Source organism: Pelodiscus sinensis, chromosome 6 (assembly GCF_049634645.1).
Source record: "Pelodiscus sinensis isolate JC-2024 chromosome 6, ASM4963464v1, whole genome shotgun sequence".
NCBI lineage: Eukaryota > Metazoa > Chordata > Testudines > Trionychidae > Pelodiscus > Pelodiscus sinensis.
In genome coordinates, this window is record NC_134716.1 from 43,671,015 (window position 1) to 43,694,628 (window position 23,614).

Sequence of the window (23,614 nt, forward strand, 5' to 3'; positions counted from 1 at the left end):
TTTCAAATTAAATTACACTTTTGAAATGATTTTGATTCAGTGGGTGTTGAGCACTTTTTAATATCCCACTGGGTACCTATCTGAATGTCTAAATACCTTTAAAAATGTGGTCTTTAGGGACTTTGGAACATAAAAGTAACGCTATGCTACAAGTGCTACAGCAATATAGCTGCAGCACGGTGGTGCAGAGACTTGCTCCAGTAGCAGGAGTTTTTCCAGCACTGTAGTAAAACCTCTCCCTTGAGAGGCAATAGCTAGTAGCCAGGTTGACAGAGGAATTCTTCCATTGACCTCATGATGTCTACACTGGGTCTTAGGTTGGCTTAACACGGTCTCTCATAGGTGTGCATTTTTCACAACCCTGAATGATGTAACTAAGTCAACAAATGCTTTAAATGTAGAACTGAACACCACCCCTCCCTAAGTTCCATTGCCTTTCAAAAAAGTCACTTGTGAAAATAGGATTTATAAGGGTTTGTCTGCATATAAGGGAAATGTGTTCCTCGGCATTATGATTTCTCAAGTGCACTAATGTGTTGTGCATTAATTGGTCCCATAGATCGTTTTGGTGCATGCTAAAGTTTCCCTAGTGCAGTTTCACATAGAGCTGTTTGAAACAACATTCTTTTATGCACACCATCAGGGTCTATGGAAGAGGTGGGGAACCTAAGGCTTGGGGGCTGGATCAACAATAGGTTAGTGCACTTCGGAAAGCATGTCCATGTTGAGTGCATTATCCCACTATGATGTATGCAAGCCCTTTGTCACTTCGGCAGCTTTGCGTGTTATGTTCTTGGTCTTTTCCTTGAAATTGAAATTAGAACTAGTACTGTTACCAATAAGATTATGACTTACTTCTTTTCTAGGTTTGTTTTGTATAAGCTAACTAAACTGAATGAATCGATTGTATCTTTATTTTATATTCGGTGCCTTTAAAAAAAATTAAGACAAGATGATCATGTTTTTATTCATTGTTGGCTATAGGAAACAGTTTGAAGAAATGGTATCCTACTTTAACATGGCTTCAGTGGAAGAGCTGGCAGAATATATTGCAAAAACCACATCAGGAGTACGACAAAAGATGTTGAGAGATTTTTATGCTGGAAAGTATCCAGAGCTAGAGGACCTATTTCCAGTCAAAGATCCATTACATGTTTCAGATGGGTGTGAGGAAGAGGTGAATACAAGCCATTGTAGAAGGAGAAAGTCCATGGTAAAATGTAGAAAATCAAAGTCTGATTCTTCAGCTAAAGATCCTCTCTGTGTGACTGCAGAAATATGTAGCCAAAAACGACACAAAGGAAAACAATTTCACAATGATTTCTGCATACAAGATGCTGTGTGTCTTAATTCAAAAGATAAACAATTGTCCACTGTCAATACCCAAAATACCATCAGTGTGAGAAACAGCCAACCATTCAAAGATTTGATGGCAACTGACTCAGTAAGTAGTAAATCAGAAATAATTGAAGTGCTCTCTGAAAATACCACTGAAGGACAGCAGAACTCAGGGGGGACAAAATCTCTAAGAAAAAGATCCCTGTCTCAGTCACAAAATGAAGAGAGAGAAACTCAGACTTACAAGAAAAACTCTTTTGTAGACTTACTAGGAGATACCTCTGTTCTCAATGACCTCTTCAAAAGTAATGGAAACAGGCCTACAGAGCTGCCAAGAAGGCCTCTTTCAGGACCTGAAGAAAAAGCAAAAGAACGACCAAAAGACTTCTGGGATGTGCTGAATGAGCAGAATGATGAGAGTCTCCGAAAGCTCACAGACATGGCAGTCATAAAGGAGTTGTGTGAAAGAGCACCTTCTGTTGCTTTGACAAAAAAGAAAGGCATTCAAGAAAGTTCTCTTTGGAAACAAAATGAAGATTTTTTATGGAAAAAATATAATCTAAGTGATTCAGATGAGTCTATATCTGGCGCACACACCTTTTCATGTCTAGATATGAATGACTGATTTTAAAGCACAGGTAATAAATTATTCAGTCTCACAAGTACAGCTGAAGAAAACTTACTGGTGTTAGCAGCATACATTATGGGACAGCATTCCATTGCATCTTACTGTGATTATTGGCCTTGAGGCATACTGTAATACATTCTGCCCTACATTCCTCTGCAATAAGCAAAGGGGGAATAGTGGTGATATAAATGTAGGCGCATAGTGTATTTTAAAACCTGGCCTTGTTTGTAATCATAAGAGGCCCATGTTTGGTGTGATTTCAGTTGACTTGTACTAGAGATTCTGCTGTGATCATGGAGGCTTGAAACACAACAAGGTATGTGTTACTTCAGTAGCACAGCACTGCAGGGTGTGAGTGATGGGTTACTAATCTCCGTCTAAATGAAACTAAATGTCAAATGCTGTCTTCACAGTTACTGTGAGGTACATGTTAACTCTGTCGCATCCTGCCATGATTTAACATGTTAATTTTAAATGTATGCTTTTTAAATTGCTTGAGTTGTTTTCCTTTGGTTCCTGATGTGCCTAAAGTTCATTTGTAGCTCTGGGTATTTTCCCCGAGGCTATGTCTAGACTGCAAGCCTCTTTCGAAAGAGGCTCTTTCGAAAGATACTTTCGAAAGAGCCTCTTTCGAAAGAGAGCGTCTAGACTGCACGTTGAACTTTCGAAAAAGCGGCTTGCTTTTTCGAAAGAAAGCATCCAGTGAGTCTGGATGCTCTCTTTCGAAGAAGCCCTATTTACATTGAAGAACGCCTTCTTTCGAAAGAGGAACTTTCGAAAGAAGGCGTTCTTCCTCGTGAAATGAGGTTTACCGCCATCGAAAGAAAAGCCGCGTTCTTTCGATTTAATTTCGAAAGAACGCGGCTTGAGTCTGGACGCAGGTGAGGTTTTTTTCGAAAAAAGACTACTTTTTTCGAAAAAACCCCTGAGTCTGGACACAGCCCTAGTGTTGAAATATGGGTGACTCAGGATGTCACTCCACAACCATCCTTCTAATGCCAGCAATCTCAGATAAGACTTTGCTTATTAAACAAAGTTGTTTTTTAGTAAGAGAATATGTATATGTCTAATCAGAGCTTCACATATATGTTTTTAATCTATATTTACAGTCTGGACTGGATAATTCAGCTAATGGAATTTAGAACTTTTCCCTCCCATATGTCATTTAATGAAACAAGTCATTGGCTTGTACTAAATAAGTTGAAGGCCTTGCTTATGATTCCTTTCACTTGTGGGCAAGTACCCATATCACAGAAACCTTTGTTATGATGGCAGGTGCCTGCATCATTGCTACCATCTCCAGGTTGTTAAGATAATCAGCTAATACCACAGGAAGAGATGCTTTTTTCCTTTCACTCGTTTTTTTTCAGTCAATTTCATATTTAAGTTCAAGACAAATCCAGTTATCTTCAATAATTCGGGTGTAATATTGTGTGTCAGACTCTCAAATGTTGGAATGAACTAATGTGAACATAAATTGATCTGAAAATAACTTACATCAAGTATAGGCATTTATGAGAGCAAAAAGAGATCTTTCCATCCAAAAAAAAATTTTGGTTTACATTTTCGTAAGAATTGTATTCTGAAAAGAATAAATATTTTATAGATGACTAAGTTGTATACTTTATGTATAATATAAATAAGATATTTAGAAAAGGGAGCATGTAATTATGTGTGCAGACTGCTTGTTAGATATGAACTTATTTATCTGCATTTGCATTTACTGTGATTGCTTTCATAATCACTGTATTTGGGTATGTGTATTCCAGTTTATGCAATTGCTTTACCTATTTATAAAAATGTGGCCCTAAAAACTGGTATTAACATTCATGCTTAAAACATAGTGAAGTAGGGTGACCATATTTTCCTATGCCAAATATGGGGCACCTGGTAAAATTGCTCGGATTTAAGCGAGCTTCATGGCAATCAATCAGAACTATGCAGTGCAGACATTCAAACTAGCATTAAGTTGACTGAGCACCCATTAAAAAGACACGCTGCATTATTATAACTAATAATAGGTAAATAATAGGTGTGTGTGTGTGTGTGTGCTGGGCTATGAGGTGGCGGGAAAGAAATGTATGTGAAGGGACTAGGAATTGAGAGTTCTGGGCATCTGTGGTGGGGCAGGAGTGATGTGCAGGGTGCTATGCTTGCAAGTCTGCAGGGGACTTTGGCCAGGGAGTTGGGGGGATGTTGAGTCGAGGGGCTGTAGGGCATGCCATGGCATGGCCCTGCCCTCAAAGGAAAGGGGCATGCTGTCAGCACAGGTCCGGGCAGGCCACTGTGCGCCTGAGAACTGCCAGTTTGTAAATAATGCCTTTGTATTGGCCTGGGCATGCCATCCGTGCCCCATTGCCCCCTTGCTTTGGGGACTGGTATCCCAACACTATGCTTCATTGCTCCATTGAGGGCCCACAAAAGAGTTTGACTCTGAGCCCACAGAAGGTTAATCTGGCCCTGATTCTAACCATGGACTCTGGAGGCTTCTCCCCCAAGGGGAGCATGGGGCATGCAGGATTAAGCCCTGCTGTTCCCAGCTTGAGCCCACCACTCATGCTTGAGGCGGTGGGAGGGAGCAGCGATGGGGCTTCAGCAGAAGTGAGTGTTGGGGATTAGGGCCAATGGGGATGGGGGCACTCACCAGGGAACAGGACTGTCACCAGGCGGTGGGGACCACCAGGGATGGGGGCTGCTGACCCATGGTTGGGGCTGCTGGGGATCAGGGATGTCAGGGTGATGGGGGAGCTGCAGCCAGGGCTGTTGGAGGGATGAGCACTGCAGCCCAGGGGAGCACCAGGGAATGAGGTTGCCGGGGAGATGGGGGCTGCAGCCAGCAGTGGGGGCCATCAGAGAAAGGGGCTTCAGCCTGGCACTGGTGGCCGTCCAGAAACAGAGCTGCAGCTCCACGGCAACAAGAGGCTTCAGAGTGGTGCCGGGGGCCACCTGGGAATGGGGCCTGGGAGCAGGGTTGCCGAAGGGAGGTTAGGGAACAGATGGGGGCTGAAGCTAGTGGGATGGGGGGGCGTGGAGAGAGGAGCTTCAGCCCTGCAGAGGCACCGGCAGTGAGGGCTTCAGCCCCATGTTCTGGAAGGACCGGCAGACCTTCCCCGCTTCTTTAGAGTGCCATGGGGGAGAGATGACACACACTCTTCACTCACCCATACATCCTGCCCCTCGCTCTAATATACAGGCTACCTTTTTCCTATTGTCTGGTTTCTGTCTTTCTCCCTTTGCACCCTGCCTGATTCAAGACACTACGTGCTGCTGCCTGCCTGTGTTTACAGCCAGCCCCAAACGAGACTGCTGCAGCTGCGCTGATCGGGGCACTCAAGGACCAGAATGGGGAGTGCAAATATGGAACAAGTTACCCTTTTTTTAAAAACAAATCAGGACCTGGAAGAGAGCTTAAATAAGAGACAGTCCCATTAAAAACAGGACAGATGGCCACCCTAGGTGGGGGGGTTACTTTTACTGTAGAAATACTACTATTCAGTTGAAGTAATTCTGCTATTGAAATGAAATTTCAATATTGTTTAAAAAAAAAAAAAACAGCCCCAGTAACATTTGATTTCAGTCCCCAGACTTCACTGATGCTAACAGTCAACAGGTCTGTCACAATTTATATATTTATATTCATGGTCTTCTGAACAATAGCTTGATCCAAAATGGCTGTTAACAAAGAGGCTTAATTGCACTCAAGCAAGACTAACTAGGTGTAGTATAGTATAGAGCAGGAATGGGCAAAATATAGCACATGGGCTGAATCTGGCTGCCAAAGCCAGTGGATCTGGCCCATGGTTGCAGTGGGAGCCTCAGCCAGGCTCCCTGCGTACCCTGCCCCTGCACACTGCTCAGAAATGCTAGCTGCAGGGCCTGTTTGTGAGCCTAGGGGGGGAGGTTTTGCATGCTGCTCTGGCCCCCAGAACAATCTCGCATCTCCATTTTCCAGTCAATGGAAGCTGCCTGTTTGAAGAACAGGCAGTGCGTGAAGTACCCTTCTTCCCCTTCAGACTTGCAGTTGTTCACATGCACATGGCCCCTCAACCAGCTGCTCTGAGTGCCTGCTGGGTATGGAAAGCAGGGCACCTCTCTGAGAAACCTACTGGGCTGCTGGCCAGAAGTCATCTAGATAAATGTCTCCCAGACAGAGCCAGCCTCTGGTATCCCAGTTCTCTGACCCCTGCCCTACATAATCTAAACCCTGTACTCCATGTCCTGCACCCATATCCCCTCCCAGACTCTGCATCCCAGTCCCTACCCCAGGTCACAACTCTCCTGCCTTTGGTCATAACCCAAACCCATGAACCCCTCCTCTACCCTAGTCCCCTGTCCCAGGTCACAACCCCCACCTTCACTCAAACCCCCTCTGAGATCACACAGGGTGTGTCTAGACTGCAGGCTTCTTTCGAAAGAGCCTCTTTCGAAAGCATCTTTCGAAAGAGGCTCTTTCGAAAGAGCGCGTCTAGACTACAATGCGCGGATCGAAAGATCGATCCGCTATTTCGAAAAAGAGCGTCCAGACTGCCGGACGCTCTTTCGAAATTGAAAGCCACCCGGAACTGCTTCTGCCAGGGCATGGGGGCAGCATTTCCTTCCGGGTGCTGCCTGCCTGCCCTTTGCAGAGACGCGTGGTGAGAGGGACACTCCTGAACACCCGTTGCTCTGCTGCTGCAGCTGCCTTTGCTGTCCCTTGAGGAATTTTGCAAGGCATCGCAGTGCTGCTTTGGAGTGCTCAGCTTCCTGGGACACCCCAGCAGCTTTTTTCTTTTGAGGTTTTTCTGCTTGCAGACCCTTATTTGTGGCATGGAGCCAGAGCTGCCCCTGGGCAGGCGAGGGCCCCACACCACCATACTGCAGCTGTTGCTGCATCTTCGTGAGACAATCATGAGGCTCCTTCCCGAGCTGGACCCAGACCAGAGGGACGAGGGGTTCCCCCGTCCGGCAGCCACACTGCCCTTGCCTCCGAACTTTTTCGTTGACAGGCGTGTTTGGAGGTTTGACACCAGCTCTGACTGGTGGGACCGGCTCGTGATGGAGATCTGGGATGACCAAGACTGGCTACGGAACTTCCGCATGAGAAAGACCACTTTCCAGGAGCTGTGTACCTGGCTCGCCCCTGCTCTGCAACGGCAAGACACCCACCTGCGGCCCGCCATCCCCCTGGAAAAGAGGGTCGCCATTGCCCTCTGGAAGCTGGCAACCCCCGACAGCTACCGCTCCGTGGGACACCAATTTGGAGTGGGGAGATCTACTGTCGGGGCCGTCTTGATGGAGGTAAGTCATTGTCTGGGGACAGTCACAGTTTGGGGTGGGGGGAAGGGAGACTGTCAGGAAGGGCCAAGTGGAGTGGGAGTGGGAGTGGGAGGGAGCTCCTCCACTCACCCTGAATTGGGGGGGAGGGTTCTGAGGAGGGGATTCCCGGGCTGTTTGTTTGAGAGGGAAGGTGGGCGGTGGGTTCTCCTCCTAAGACATAAGGCACCCCTTCTAACACTTTGTTGTCTGTCTCGTTCTGCAGGTGGTGAGGGCCATCAATTCGGAGCTGCTCAACAGGCTCATCTGTCTACCGGATCTGGACAGCGTCATGGCCGGCTTTGCTGCCCTCGGCTTCCCCAATTGCGGAGGAGCGCTCGATGGGACACACATTGCCATCCGTGCACCGCCCCATCGAGCAGCCCAATTCATAAACAGAAAGGGCTACTTTTCTATGGTCCTCCAGGCCCTGGTCGACCATCGTGGACAGTTTTCGGACATTTGTGTTGGGTGGTCAGGGCGGGCACACGATGCCCGCATCTTCAGGAACTCGTACCTGTACCAGAGGCTTCAGGCAGGAACTTTTTTCCCCCATCGCCAGTTTGCGGTTGGGGATGTGCACGTGCCGGTGTGCATAGTGGCTGATGCCGCCTATCCCCTGATGCCGTGGCTGATGAAGCCCTACACCGGCCAGCTGGATGCGAGCAAGGAGCAGTTTAATGCTCGCCTTAACCGGGCTCGCAACCAGGTGGAATGTGCGTTTGGCCGTTTAAAGGGCAGATTCCGGTGCTTGCTCACACGCCTCGACATGGGGGAGACCAACATCCCCGAGGTGGTGGCCGCGTGTTGCGTCCTCCATAACCTCGTGGAGAGGAAAGGGGAGGCCTTCCTACCAGGGTGGGGGAGAGCTGCTGATGCCCAGGAGAGGCTCTTTGCCCAGCCCCGGTCAGCTGCCATCCGCCAGGCTCACCGGTCTGCAGTTGGCATCCGGGAGGCCCTCCGGGACCAATTCTCCAGTGGAGGCCACTGAGTGCACTGAGGGGCTTCTGCCTGGGGACTGGGCTCTGGCCCCCAATAGAAGCTTCCCTCCACAACCCATCTCCTGACCCAGTTTGGACACATCACTTACACCAGGGTGTGTTTCAAAATAAAATGTTCTCTTTACTTATTTATAATTTTGTACATATAATCAAACAATGTGGCAAAATAACAAAAATTTTCTTCATTTTTGTTGTTGCCAAACTATATACAATAAACAAACAGTGCCTTTAACCCTTTGTTTGTGCTTTAACTGGGGTGATGGGGGTGACTGAAACCTGGAGGGGGGAAGGGGCCTGGAAACCTGGAGGGGGGAAGGGGATCAGGTTGAACGGGGCTTGGCAGATTTCCCTTTCCTGGCTGGGCCTCGTGTTTGGGGTGCTCCCCGGCTACGGGATCGGGTGATGCACCTGTCGGTTGGCTGGCTGCTGGGGGGCTCTTGGGACGTGGAAGCCTGGGGGAGAGAAGGGCCAGGGGGAGAGAGGGGCTGGGGAGCTGGGGGGGCTGGGTGAGAGGGAGGTCCAAGGGGGGAAAGGGCTGCTGTTGTGGAAGGGGGGTTTGGTGGGGTGGGGTCATGGGGTGCTGGAGGAGCAGGACCAGGCACAGCAGCAGGCAAACCGCTGACCTCCCTCAGGGTGGCGTACAGCACCGTGCGCTGCAGGACCAGCTCATTCATGAGCCGATCACGCCACCGCTCCTCTGCCTCCGCCCTCTGGAGCAGGATGGCGTTCTGCTCCTGCACAGCCTCGACGTGCTGCCGGAGGATGTCGGCGTAGACACGCCTGTGTCTGCGGCTCCCATGTCTCCGAGGTGGAGATGGAGATGGAGGTGGGGCTGGGGTGCTGCGGCCCTCTTCCACGGCTGGTCCGGCTGTGGAGGAAAAGAAGAAGACACAATCAGTCCTATAAACTGGACTCTGTAGCACTTACAATACTAACAGGATGGTTTATTAGGGGATGAGCTTTCCAGGGCCAGACCCACTTCCTCAGATCAGAGTAACACGGCTACATTTCTATCACAATCAGTCATGTGTGCAACAGCTGTCCAAAAGGGCATGCCCTCTCCCTTGAAGGTCACACTGTGTGTGTGTGTGTGTGTGTGTGTGTGTGTGTGTGTGAGAGAGAGAGAGAGAGAGAGAGAGAGACCTGGGCATCAGCATGAGCATGACAGGTTTCCCTTGTGCATCACCCACTGTGCACCCACCCACCTACCTCCCCCCCCCCCCCGGGTGTGACACAAACTCACTGTACTCACCTGCTGCTTCCTCTCCCGTGCCAGATGACGCCTGGGAGGCCTCAGAGGTCTGGGTGACTGGCTCCAGGGTGAGGGTCGCCGTCTCCTCGGTGTCCTCCTCCTCTGGGCCCATGTCCCCGTCTCCAGACTGCTGTAGCTCCCGCTCTGGAGCGTCCACCACGGGGTCTGCCAATCCAGACTGGACGAACCGCCGTGGTGTGCGTGCTTCTGCACTGCCACCCAGGATCTGGTCCAGCTCTGAGTAGTAGGGGCAGTAGTGGGGGGCTGCCCCAGAACGGGAGCTCTCCTCCCTGGCTTTGGCGTAGCCCTGCCGCAGCTCCTTCACTTTGGAGCGCACCTGGTCCTGGGTGCGGGGGTAGTGGCCCTTCTGGGCCAGGGCTTCAGCCATGCGGCCATAAATTTCGGCATTTCGCCGCCGGCTTTTGAGGGCCTGTAAGGCCTCCTCCTCTCCCCACAGCTCCAGCAGGCTCTTTATCTCTGCGCCGGACCAGGATGGTGCCCGGCGCTTGGAGCCCTTGGCTGGGTCCCCAGAAGGCTCGGAGGAAGGGCCAGGACGCTCTTGGGGCTGTGACATGCTGCAGCAAGGTCACCGTGTGCTCTGGCTCCTTGTCTGCAACAAGTGGCTGTGAGGGTGCGCCTGTCCCTTTAAGGAATGGCTGCAGCCAGGAACCACAGACGTGCAACCCATGGCCCAGATTGTCCACCAGGGCTTGTTCCTGGAGGCCAATAATTTCGAAAGAAAGGGCTCCCCCCGTCCAGACTCACGTTCTTTCGACGGATCTCCCTCGAAAAAGGCGTTCTTCCTCGTGAAACGAGGTTTACCGCCGTCGAAAGAAAAGCCGCGTTCTTTCGATTTAATTTCGAAAGAACGCGGCTTGAGTCTGGACGCAGGGGAAGTTCTTTCGAAAAAAGGCTACTTTTTTGGAAAGAACCCCTGAGTGTGGACACAGCCACATCTCCTCCCACATCCTAATCCCTTACCCCAAGATCCCTTCCACACTCAACCTCCTTCCCAGTCCCTGCATCTTCTCCATTAATATCATGGAAGAGTGTGGCCATTGAACACTTACCAAAGTCTTGGTGTGCCTCATCAAAAATTATTGTCCAGCCTGGTCTGGAGGTTTCTGGAAATAATTATGGCATTGTGGTTGGGACACAGGACTGGGATGGATTCAGATCTGATTTCATGTCTACCACACATTCTGTGACCACTTAGGCACTGAATCTCTGCACCTCAGCTTTCCCATCTCTAAAACAAAGATCTACTTGTGTAATAAGTGATTACATGGACTTGCATGTCTTTGTTTCCTGGCTCAACCACCTCACGTGGGTAAGAATTACCAAAACTTACTGTCTGTCACATGGATCATTAATATGGATTTCAGTTGCTGCTGTTACATTGTCCCTTATTTTGAAAATGAAACACCAACATACCAGATAGGAAAAAAAAAAAAACCCTATCAACTAGCACAGCCAATTATAAGAAATAAAATAATGTATCTTGTATGGAGATCAAAGCTGAATAAAGTTGAAATTACTTTTCGTGGTATCATCAGTGGCCTTTATTTCTGAATCACTGTGGCTTTTTGATTGCACAGACGCTTTTTCTTCTGAAAACAGCTACTTATGCAGAGGCATGTTTGCAGCTCCTCCTAGTTGTCATTATTGCTCACAAAACAGCCTTGTGTTTCTTCTGTCTGCACAAGCACTGTCAACAGCATTTTGGATATTATCTAGAAATCGAGTCAGTATCCTCCTTTGTGATCTACTTATGAAAAATGGTTATGCATGAGCTAGATCAGGGGTCGGCAAGAGAGTCTCAGCCAGCTGGATCTGGCCTGCCAAAGCGGTTGATACGGCCTGTGGCTGCCACTCCCCTGCCCTCAAGCCAATGGAGGCCTGGGGATGGGGGAGCGAGCAAAGTCTCCTTCCCCCTCCAGGGTCGCCCAGCACCAGAAGGAACTGCCAGCCTGTTTAAAACAAGTGGCGATTCTCTCTAGGTGGGTAGGGGCATAGACTCCACATGCTCCCCTACCCCCAGGCCAATCAGAGAAGTCTCCTGGCCCTGCCCCTTTCTCCCAGGGCCACTTCAGAAATTTGTGAAGTGCCCCCCACTTTAAAAATTATTGCCCTGAGCTAGATGGTGGTGGTATTTTGTTGGGCTGTGTGACATGCGTTTGCCCTGCACTGGCCCTTTAAGGGCAAAATCTGAGCCCTGAGCAAGGGCTGAGAAGAACCCCAACTGAGGCAGCCTTTGCTAATGAGGACCCAGCTGGGGGCTGTGGAGAGGAGGACTCCTGGAGGGAGAGGGAGAACTGACTGCTGCTCTGGAGAGAGAGCAGTAGGGATCTGACTGTCAGGGAAGCAGAAGGCTTCCTGGAGGAAGGGCCGAGCTGGGGAAGCTCTGGCCAATCAAGCTCCCAGGCTGCAAGGCCTGAAGCAGGCAGGTTAGGCAAAGGCAGCAGGTCCACACCCCTTTGCCAGTGATGAGTGGCCATTACAGACCGCAGTTTGCCTCTGAGGCAGGGGCTAGATAAAGGCTGGCAGTGGATCACTGAGGCAAGGTGGGTACAGGGTAACTGGATGTTCCCTGAGAGGAAAACAGTGCTCTGGGGAGGGGAGGTCCCTGGAGTGCAAGCAGAATAAACTGCAAGCAGGATAAACACCAACCCCCCCGGAAGGGGGCTCAGAGAGACTGGAGTGGGCACTGCCAGAGGGCAGAATCCTGAAGAGATCGCCATGGTCAAAGAGGAACACGGAGACACCAGCTAGAGGGAGGCATCCAGTGAGTCAACCAGCTAATTCCCAGAGCAATCAGCTGGAGGTGCTATGGTGGTGAGTGTGCCCTGTGACAGGCTGTTCCTGTTCTTCGTATTGGACTGGCCACCCCTCTTCCCCAGATATAGCAATTCCCTGCAACATCTTTGGAAGATCTTCCTATATTAGGTGCGTGTATCATTGTGGGTCAGTGATGATATGGAATTCCATGTGGGAGGGTGATGACAATTCCCTCAGGAACTAAGAACAGTGTGGGACGACTGAACAAATTCCCACTCAAAGAAGGGTTACTACCTGAAGAGACCCACATGTGCCCATTCAAACTGGGCTTTCCAGAGATCAGCAGACCGGACTTTTGGGTAGGTCACCTATGTTTAAGGACTCAGGGCCTTCTGTCTGATCTGGTAAATGGAAAGGATCATCTGTCCAAGAGTGTCCCCAATCTTTCCTGATAGGGGTTGGAAGGACTTTGGCCCACAGAGTCCCCATAAGACTGATGGGTGACCTCTGGTAATCTTTTAGCATGTGTATAGAATCCTTTATTTTTGTTTTCTCTCTAATGTTTCATCTTCAGAATAAATGTTCTTGCTTATAAAGAGCTGTGAGGTAGCTCATAACTGGTTATTAGGTGGTTCATACCCTGCAGAGAGAAAGCAAAGAGCACACACTGGCCTATTTAGGCAGCCTTATTTGCTGGAGATAATATAATGTAGGCAGGAAACTGTACAGCCTGGAAAATCTCTAGATGGCAAGGAGAGACATGGGTCTCCATTAGCCATGTAAAATCCCATTGAATTGGTTAACTAGACAGGATACTGGACTAGATGGACTGTTGGTCTGACCCCGTATGACTGTTATATTAACTAGTTAAACATGTTGTTGTTTAATCAGGTAACTGGTGAAAGGGGAGATATTCCAACCCAGCTGGGCGGGAGTGCACCCCATCCTCACCCCCTGCCTGCCTCTTGGCTGGAGCAGTTCCCTGCCCACGACAGGTGGCGAGCTGCTCCAACACTCACCAGTTAACCTTAACCAGTAAGCCTCACCTGTTAAGGTGAGACTTACCAGTTAAACATTCACATCCCTAGTCTCCATCCAGAAGGTGGTGATTACAGAGGAGCCAGGAACCAAGAGCGTCCCCCCTTGAGGGCTGAGGATGGGGAATACAAGTACGATTGCCCTGAACTGTGGCAGTTGTCTCTCATGACTTTGAGGATGGTATAGCTGTTACTGTGGCATATTGCAACCCTTGCAATGGGGATATCTATTTCGTACTGTGTCATCAGGATTTAGTTTAGGTTTGGATATTGCTGTTCTAGTTTCCTGGCACTTAGCTCTGTCATAACTACTTCAGGATTGTGTTTTGCTTCAGAAGTTTGTTAAATGTTAGCAGTAAGTGGTTTTTGTATTTCACCATAGGAGCTTCTCAACCAGTGATTCCCATAACACATTGTGAGGTGGTGTTATATGCTTAACTAATACTAAGTATGGCATAAACCAGTAAGAAAATCCAGTAAGAAACCAGTAAAAATCTGGCAGGGGAAAATCTGTTTGGTGGGAAAGTATAGTGCACAAACTATGTACAACTGCAGCTCTGTTAGATGGGCTGTAGCCAGCTGGCATTGCCCAGAAAGTGGGTTGGGTCAGAACAGTGGTGAAACAAACTTATTCAATACGTACCACATTGAGTCTCTGGCAGTGGGGTTTCTGTGAAGTTCTGGATAAAGTGTACTAGCTGGAGGTTGATAAATGTGGTAGTGCCACCTGCTGCCCAAGAATAAATCCTCTCTACCTGGGGCAGATGCCTGCATTGGTGTATGGCAGTGTTTCCCAATTGGTGCTCCACGGAACCCTGGGGTTCCGTGGAGCACAACGAGGGGTTCCGCGAGGAGCCGGCGCTCCCGCACCCCCTCTGAAAAAGAGAGAGAGAGAGCCGGCTAGCCAGCAGAGGCGTGGGCGGCGAGTTGTGTGGGTGTGACGGGACGAGAGCGGCCTGCACGGAGGAGCCTGAAGGGGGACAGGGAGAAGCGGGGTCCTCCGCCGCGGCTCCCGGCTGGGGGGAGCCGGCGTGTGGCAGACGCCGGCTGTGGAGACTCCCTCCGCGGCTGCAAAGCCGAGCCGCGGCCAGCCCGTCAGGCGGCGCATGTTTGCCAAGGGCAGGGCAGGGTGCGGTGGGAGCACGTCACCTCCGTCGGGCCATTTAAAAAGGGCCCGCCAGCAAGGAAGGGGGGGACGGTCGTGGAGGCCGGCTCCCGAAGAGCTGGGGGCTCAGGAGGGGGCAGTGCCACCTCCAGGAAGCCCGGAGCCACGACAGGGACCCCTGGAGCTGGGAGTTCGAAGATACCCGCAGCTGCGGGCTGCCGCCAGACCCGGACCCTACAACGGAGGACGGACTCCTCCTGCGCCGAGCGGCCGAACCACAGTGGGCCATGGGGACCCCACGGGCAGAGCAACGGGGTCTGTAGGGGGGAGGAAGCAGCCCGGGGCAGAGCCCTTTTGAAGCCCGTGGGTGGGCGCGTTTCGGGAAGGCATCCCACGTCCACCGCACAGGGAGCAAGCGGACCCCTGTGTTTAGGGCCCTGGGCTGGGACCCGGTGGAGAGGGTGGGCCCGGGTCCCCCTTCTCCCTCCCTGCCATTGTCAGGGGTGAAAGTTGCTCCAACGCCGGCGAGGGGAAACCTCCAACGGAGACCGTGGGGAGAAGCCCCGCAGAAGGGGACAGGTGACCCCTCGGTTTGCAGATCCCCCAGACTCGGCCGAGCGGGGTGATCACACCCAAAGACGCCAATACCGACTAAACTCCGGGACTAACAGACCGAGGGCCGTCGACGGGGTTCGCTGAACCCCCCTCCCACCCAGGAGGGGGTGATCACACCCCCGAAGCGGTCACAGTGGGCTTGTGGTGCCCATGCTCCCGCAATATTTGGAGCTGGAGCTGGAGCGGGTCCCAACCTTCCTGCGCGCGTGTCCTCCCAGCCAGGCCCCAGAGCGTCTGTCCCCTGTCCCCGGACCCGTCCCTGCCGTGCGCAACCTTCCCTGAGCTCCCCCTCGCTGGCTGCTGCTGCCCTGTGCCGCAGGCTCAAACCAGTGGGTGGAGAGACGCCTGGACGTGACAGAACGCCACAGCCCGGGATTTTAAACTTGCTGGGCGCTGTGTTGCGCCGCATGGCTGAGTTGCGGGTTCGGAGTCCGGGGACAGAGCACAGACTCCGGCCCCGCAAAGTGGAAGGCAGAAGGTGGGGAAGGGGAAGGGGGACGGGGAAGGGAAGGGAAGAGAAGGGGCTTGTGCAGATGGAAAGGGGAAGGGCTGGGAGAGGAAGGTGCTTGTGCGGAGGCGGAGGGGAAGGCACCAAAGGGACAGGGATGGAGGAGAGACAAATGGCAGGGGGCCAAGCGCAGACAATGAAGAAAAGGGCAGGAGGAGAGGTGTCAGTGGGAAGGGGACAGGGTGATGCTGGGAGGGGAGAAGGTAAGGGCATTGGGGGCGAGAGGGGTTAGGGGAGGTGCTGGGAGAAGGCTTGAAAGAAGGGGTGGGCATGAGGAAAGCTGGGATGGAGCAAGTCATGTGAGAGGGCACAGGGGCATGAGGGGAATGGGGGCAGAGGGTGGTGAGATGTGGACATCAGGGAAAAATGAAGCAAAGGGGGCAGGGGAAGTGAGGTGCAGGAGGGTGCAGGGGTAAGTGAAGGTGCAGGTGCCAGGGGATTCTGGGCAGACACCTGCCTAGTGGAGGGACCACTATCAGAGGAGAGACGCAGGGCAGGTTTGCAGAGGGGGTGTTAGAAGAGGGGATGAGGAGAGGTAGCTCACATGATCAGAGTGCGGCTACTGAAGAAGTGGGCACAGGGAGGAGAGAAGGGCTGGTGGAGGGGGGCAGGTTGCAGGAAGGCTGAGGACAGTGAGAAAAGCAGGAGTCAGGACAGCAGAGGAGGGTGAGGAGTCAGGGGGCAGCAGAGGGAAAAGGTAGAGGTTTAAAAATATTTATTAATAACTTGGGTGGCACATCCAAACAATCCACATTAACTCAATACTGGTGCACAACACAAAATTCATTTTGCTCATGTGAGGAAACTCTTAGGCTATGTCTACACTGGTTGTTTCTTGTGCAAGAACACATCCACTCTTCCATGTGCGAGCTGTGCTTTTGCACAAGAGCATCTATGGCAGTGTGGATACTCTCTTGCCCAAGAAAGTGCCGATGGCCATTTTAGCCACAGGGCTTTCTTGCTCAAGAAATTCATGTTGCCTATCTACACTGGCCTCTTGCGCAAGAATAGTTGCTCAAAAGGGCTTATTCCTGAGTGGGAGCATTGTAGTTCTTGTGGAAGAATTTCTGATTTCAGACATGAGAATGTTAGTGTACTTGCGCAAGAACACATGGCCAGTGTAGACAGGCAGCAAATTTTTGTGCAAGAGCGGCCGCTTTGGCGCAAGATCATGCCAGTGTAGACACAGCCAAGGGGAGGGAGGAAGGCAGGGGCAGGGAATCAGCACTGGCTCAGCATGTCTACATGGTTTGGGGGAAGGTGCAGAGAAATTGAGCTCAGCTGGGTTGCAGAGTGGGGAGGTCTGGGGAGCTGGGCTGGGCTGTGGGATGGGGTGTGAGTGTGTGTGGAGCTCAGAGCTCGGTTTGACTGCAGGCGGAGGGAGGTGCCGGGAACCGGGGCTAGACTCAAGGGGAGGGAGGGACAGGGAATTGGCTCTTGGCTCAGCAGTTTTGTGGGGCTTGGAGGAGGTGCAGGGAAACGGAGATCAGCTGTGCTGTGGGGGAGGCATGCAGGGAACCAGTGCAGGGCTCTGCTGGGCGGAGGTGGATGGGGGAGGACATACAGAACAGACGGGCAGCTCAGCTGGGTTGTGAGGGGCTGCAGGGAACTGGTGCTGCACTCCCTTGGATTGTGAGGGATGGTTTTGGGGGAAGTGTAGGGAACCAGCAGGGGTGGGCAGCTTAGTTCGGTTGCAGGGGATAGAGGTGCAAAGAAGCCTAGTGGGGAAGAGGGGGGACCAGGAGCCCTGAAATGACCTCCCCTGGTCCAAAAATTCCTCATCTGGGACCAGTCAGGTCCAGAGGGTGCCAGATCAGGGAGATCCAACTCCTACCCAAGTCCCCTCCTCGCACCCTCCCTCGTAGCCAGACACCCTACATCCAGCCTGCTTCTGCACCCTACCTATCTGGTCTGCACCCTACCCAGACCTTGTCCCCTTCCGCCCCCAGCTCCCTCCCAGATCCTGCACCCCATCCCTATCCCACTCCTTGGCAGCCCTGCCATCCACCCTAGCACTGCCCTGGCCCCAGCACCTTGCCTCACACCCCAGGACTCAGCACCACCCTGGCCCTGGCCCCAGCACCCTGCCATCCACGCTAGCACCCAGCAGCACCCTGTTCCTTGTCCCAGCACCCTGCCAGTCACCCTAGTGCCCAGCAGGACCATGTCCCTGACCCCAGCACCCTGCCACCTGCCTGTCCCAGCACCTTGCCCCAGCACCCTGCCACCTGAGCCAGCATCATTCCACCCAGCAGCACCCTCTCCCCAGCCCCAGCACCCGCTAGCACTCTGTCCCCTACCCCCACCAGCACATTTGGGACCACATTAGTGAGGCTTGGGGGGTTTTGGAGGAGCTTTTTTTTTTGTTTTTTTGCATCTTACTTGTGTGGCCCCAACTGACTTTTCTGTGGGTCAGTGACCTTTGACTCAAAACAGGTTCCTCACCCCTCATATATAAAGACAATGCTAAAACCTTTTGAGTTTGACATAATATTTTATTTAAAAATTAAGCCTGGCCAAGAAGCTCCCAATTGGGACCAAACCCCCATTTCACTGCAGCATCATAACACTCCTACACCACCTGACCCCAAATCTGAGCCTATCATACACTGGAACCCCCGTCCTGAGCCTCTTCCATCCCCACATCCTCAGTCTTCTGCCACAACATTCCTCCACCATCCACACATCACAAATCTGTATTCTGAACCCATCATACTCACAGCCTCCTTGCCCTGAGCCTCTCACATATCCAGCCCAAACTCCTGCACCCTCACATCCACAAGCCCTGGCTTGCTCAGCACCCCAACCTTCCACTTGAACCCAACACTCCCCAGCCTCCCTGAGTCAACAGCCCCTTCTCCTACATCCAAATTCCCTCCTAGAGCTTGTACTTCTCACCCCTTCCCACACCCAAATCCCTCATTCCCACCCCACACCTCACTCTCACTAGGTTGAGACAAGTATAAGGACTGGGTATAGCAAGTGATGGAGAGGAGGGGAACAGAGCGGATGAGGCCTCACAGAAGGGAGATGGGGGGGGGGGGGTCTTGAGGAAGGAATGTGAATTTCATTAATTGGTGGGTCCCTTTCTCCTCCCCCGCCCCTCCCCTTTTTTTGCTTGACAAACCTAGGGGTTCCTTGACATTTTGAAAAGCTGAAAAGGGGTCCTCAGCCAAATAAAATTGGGAAACGCTGGTGTATGGTGTGCAGTTTGCTTATTGCAACCCGAGCCTGCCCAGATTCTCGTGTATGGCAGTGTGCGCCCTTATTTTTGCCACGGGCTAAGCATTATCCACACTTCAGATCCATCTGAGAAGGCTGTGTATTTAAATAGATCTAGACAGAACAAAGCCCTATACATTTCCTGACAACTTTTTATGAAATCTTTACAACCAGTTTCGTGATTTCAATGACTACTATTTTACATGCAAAATCGCTTCAAATCTCTAAATTACCTTTAATGTTCTGTGCTCAAATGATTCAGAGCAGATGACTGCAGGTCATCATTAAATGGTGAATGCTACACAAATGAAAGACAAATGTATATGACCATCTTTCATGTATGTTATACCACAGTAGGGACATAGTGGTACCCCAAACACTGTTTTTATTTAAACATCAAAATGTAGGCTTTAAATGTCTTCTGAATGCTAATAACACAGTTCTTGAGAGAAATCAGAACTAAAGTACTGACATGATGGTAGATGAACTTTTTGATCGACCAATAGTACTACTGTAAGAACATTTAGAAAAGTTACTAATAAATGTATTCCAGTTGTCCGATTAAGATCATGAGAAACAGAAAATGAAAAAGATGATTCTTTCTTTCATATTCCTGTTATTTCCTAAAAGAGGTATGTGAATCTTTGCTCTACTTGTTCCATTATCCAGGAGTTGCATTCATCAGGTTCTAGGTATAACATAAAGGTATCTTAAAAAACAACAAATAGTCTGGTAGCACTTTAAAGACCAACAAAATATGTAGATGGTATCATGAGTTTTTGTGGGGACAGCCCACTTCTTCAGATGACCGGAGTGTTGGATGTCCAGAACCAATTTTTTGTTGTTCTGAACATCCAACACTCCGGCCATCTGAAGAAGTGGGCTGTGCTCACAAAAGCTCATGATGCCATCTACATGTTTTGTTAGTCTTTAAAGTGCTACCAAACTATTTGTTGTTTTTTAAGTTTATCCTGTACAAACCAACTCGGCTACCCCCTAAAGCTTTTGAACATAAAGGTATCTACCATGCCTATGGCACACTGGTCTGCATTGAGGGGGGCAGCATACAGCAGGATCAGTCCCGGAGGAACTCTGGCAAGCTTTTTGCTTTCATGATGCTGAATAGCTATTAGTACATGGATGTAGAATGTCTTCTGGTGCTCTCTATTGCACGTCAGAGCACCTTACAATGTAAGCCCTCTTGCGGCAGATGAAGAGGAAGTTTGGGGCCATGTGAACTCCCAGAAGTGCATTGAGACAACTCCCTGTAGTCCTCAGCCTACATTCTGACAGAACTCTGTGCTGGGACAGAGGGTCCACATTTATGCCAGTAAAGATGCCTATACTCATGAGAATTTGCCCCACAGGTAATTCAGCCAAAAGAAGTAGCAAATATGAGAGGAATTTAAATGTCCCACAAATAGCTTATGGCCTCCTACATTAATGCCATACTAAGACCTCAAAACCAAGCTCTCTAAGTCTAGGAATGTATAATTAATTAACTCTGCACCTTTGAGCATCTGCCCTAAAACAATATATGTATGTGTGTCTCTTACATTGCTAAATACCTCGAGGCCATATAAACCTGTAATTTCTTTTGAAGTCATATCTGAAATACAGATTGTAAGTACTTACTCTACCATACTACATTGTAATAGAGCTTCTGCAACTAAGCTAATATAACCTAATAGGACGAAATAAATTAGAGATGGAAAACATGGCATAAGATTTCTTATTAGTTTATTTTGCATATAAAACAAATAAATATGCATGTATGCCTGTGTATACTGGATTTGATCATTGGTTTATCATTGGTTTATGTATAGTCCCATACCAGTGTTGTAGAAAAGGAAATGAAAGACACCTGTTCAGTTTGTCAATACACTATAAATGGGGTGACAATTCCTTCTTACTCACAAGTAATCATCTTACACACTGAAACATACTGACTAAAAAATGTATTTCTCCAGCTGAAAAATTGCGGAATGATAAGCAATATAATGCTTTATATGCTGAAGCTTGTGTGTCACAGCTCAATGCTTTGGGATCATGTAATGAAGAGGGGGGAACCTCTGGCCTCAGGTTCAGCCCCTCTTCCCCCCCCCCCATCATTGGGGAGCTCATGCTAGCACTGCAGCCCGCCCTGCTGCAGGGCTGGCATGCACAAAATCCACTAGGCTGGGCCCCTTAGGCTCTGGTGTGCAAGTAGAATGTGGGGAAGTGTCTTTCTCCTCAGTTGGGAGCCATATCAGGGAGGGTGTTTGGTTGGTTGGGGGAGAGGGGTTAGCTTCTCACTTGCATGTGGCCCCTGACAGCTTTTTTTCTGTGGGTTAGTGGCCCCTGACCCAAAAAAGGTTCCCCACCCCAATGTAATGGAAGACTTTAAAATAATGTGTAGCTAAGAGGCCAGGGTAAAGAGGAGCCAAGGGAACTTCACCCCTACATTTTCTGATGTGTGTAGGATTTGCAATCTCAAAATTAACAGTTTTTTAATATCAGGACTTCACTAAGCATATAGTGTATAAATTGTGTTATGTGAAGGGTAAATGTTAAGAAATTTTAAACGTTGGACACTGAGGCTGCACAGCAGCAGTCTGTGAACTGTGGTGGTTTTTGTGGTCTGGATGAGTGCCCACTGGAAAATAAGCTTAAATTTGATCTAGAGCAGATTCCACTTTATGTCATGGGAAGCTGTTATGAGCTTCATTTTGTCTCTGTGTTAGCCTTTATGCACTTATTGTAATTGGATGCCATCTGAAAACTAATTTGGGAAATCTGACTTAAGTACCCAGAGCAAGGAAGCTGCAGTACTTAGCAAATATAATGAAATAGTAACATGTTTAGACTGTACAAGAAGTTGGCATAAGCATAAATGTCTGATGTATTTCCATCACCTTTCTGAAACAGCATGCTGTTACCATTTTTATTATATCCCATGGTGTTTTAGGTGCAATCTTGAAGGCTTTTGGTTGTTTAGAATAGGGATGTAAGAGACTAGTTGACTATCTAATAAGCATAAGCTTATCGGATAGTCAACGAGCGATGCGACTAGTCACCCTCCCTCCCCCCACCCCATGCTGCCTCTATCAGAAAGAGGCAGCAAGGGAGGGAGCAGAAGCTGGTGCTGTGGGGAGATGGCTTTAAAGCCAGTTCCCCCCCAGCAACGTCTCCACAGCAGGAAACAGTGCAAGTGGGACTGAGCAGTCTCCGCTCGCACTGCTTCTTCTGTGATTCAAAGGGTCAAGTGCCACAGGGAGCACGGGACCAGCACTGCACTGGTCCCACGCTCCCTGCGGGGCTTCCTTTTTAAATGTGTAAGAGCCAACTGGGTCTCTTGTACATTTCAAAGGCTGAGGCACCACTGGGAGCACGGGGCCAGCAGGTGTCTTGCTACAGTTCAAAAGCGGAGATGCCCTTATAGACTAATCCCATAGTCGATAGAAATCCCATCAACTGTTCGATTAGTTAATTCATCTATATTTAACATCCCTAGTTTAGAATTATGATAGCCAATTGTGACACTTAAAAAAGTAGGCTTCTCTTATACAAAAAACTTTGAAGCTGTCCTATGATTTTGGCTTGTGCAGGCTGTAAGGAAGCAATATTCATCTATGAGATGGACCCATGTCCCCCCCATTTCTCCTCTCATAGAGTCCAATGTCAGAAGGGACCATTATGATCATCTAGTCTGACATTCTGTAAAACACAGGCCATAGAACTTCCCCTTATCTGTTAGGGAAAGCATCCAGTCTTGATTTTAAAATTGTCAGTGATAAAAAATCCTTGATAAATTGCTCTGATGGTTAATTAGTTTCATCATTAAAAACTCATGCCTTATTTCCAGTCTGATATGCCTAGATTCAACTGCCAGCCATTGGATCATGTTAACCGTTCTCTACTTAGATTGAAGATCCTATTACTAAATATTTGTTCCCCATGTAGATATTTATGCACTATAATCAAGTCACCCTTAGCTTTCTCTCCGTTAGACTAGGAGTTCACTCTGTTCAGATTGTCACTATAACGCATGTTTTCTAAACCTTTAATCATTCTCGTGGCTCTTCCCTGAACCCTCTCCAATTTATTAGCATCTTTCCTGAATTGTGAGCACTAAAACCGGACACAGCAGGTGAACAGCATTTGCTCCAGTGCCAAATACATAGATACAATAAACTCTCTACTGTTACTCCGGAGTTCCCTGTTTATGCATCTCAGTATCACATTAGCTCTTTTGGCTACAACATCACATAGGGATTTTGCATTCAGCTAATTTTCCACTATACCTTTTTCAAAGTTGCTGCTTCCCAGGGCAGTCTGCATCTTGTAAGTGTGGTCTATTTTCTTTGTGTCTAGATCTGGGGTAGGCAAATACTGGGCTGCAGGCCAGATCCCGTCTGCCAGGGGTAGCCCCTGGTGGGCCCTCACATAGTCATATTTACCTGCACCTCCGTAGGTACGGGGAATCACAGTTACCATTAGCGCAAATAAATATAGCAGCAGTGGTCCACTGAGGGCTAACCCTGTGCCCCTACCATTTTATTGCCTGCTCTTGTTCTAGATGACTACATTTAATTTTAGAATACATACAAAGGCACTGAGGAGTCCTGTGGCACCTTAGGCTTTGTCTAGACTACATGGCTCCATCGACGGAGCCATGTAGATGAGTTTACTAGACATAGGAAAATGAAGCGGCAATTTAAATAATTGCCGCTTCATTTACATCAAAATGGCCGCCACGCTGTGCCAATCAGCTGGACGCGCCGCGGTCAACAAGGGAAGCCTTTGTCGACCGCTTCGTTACACCTCATGAAATGAGGTTTACCTCGTTGCTTTTGCAG

The 23,614-nt window shown here is 49.6% G+C and overlaps 2 protein-coding genes across 7 annotated transcripts in view; one reads left to right on the forward strand and one right to left on the reverse strand.

The window, feature by feature from the left end:
- Positions 1-7,763, forward strand: part of ERCC6L2 (ERCC excision repair 6 like 2) — a 126,016-nt gene extending 118,253 nt beyond the window's left edge. For all 6 annotated transcript variants that reach the window (XM_075931826.1, XM_075931828.1, XM_075931829.1 and 3 more), the window contains 2 exons: positions 985-7,243; positions 7,485-7,763. In XM_075931826.1, coding sequence (XP_075787941.1) covers positions 985-1,963 — 979 coding nt within the window. In that variant the 3' untranslated portion in view covers positions 1,964-7,243; positions 7,485-7,763. The remainder of the gene's footprint in view (positions 1-984; positions 7,244-7,484) is intronic.
- Positions 7,764-8,370: 607 nt separating this feature from the next.
- LOC142829858 (uncharacterized) lies at positions 8,371-10,398 on the reverse strand. Its single transcript, XM_075931832.1, has 2 exons — positions 9,512-10,398; positions 8,371-9,127 (listed from the first exon to the last, which is right to left on the reverse strand). Exons 1-2 carry the CDS (start codon positions 10,083-10,085, stop codon positions 8,580-8,582), a joined length of 1,122 nt encoding a protein of 373 aa, XP_075787947.1. The 5' UTR covers positions 10,086-10,398; the 3' UTR covers positions 8,371-8,579.
- Positions 10,399-23,614: the final 13,216 nt, after the last annotated feature.

Excerpts from the sequence above, each read along its gene's own strand:
- LOC142829858 (XM_075931832.1), bottom strand. The coding sequence starts at position 10,085 with ATGTCACAGCCCCAAGAGCGTCCTGGCCCTTCCTCCGAGCCTTCTGGG. Across the intron at positions 9,128-9,511 it reads CACGGGAGAGGAAGCAGCAG|CCGGACCAGCCGTGGAAGAG; the intron begins GTGAGTACAGTG and ends TTTCCTCCACAG.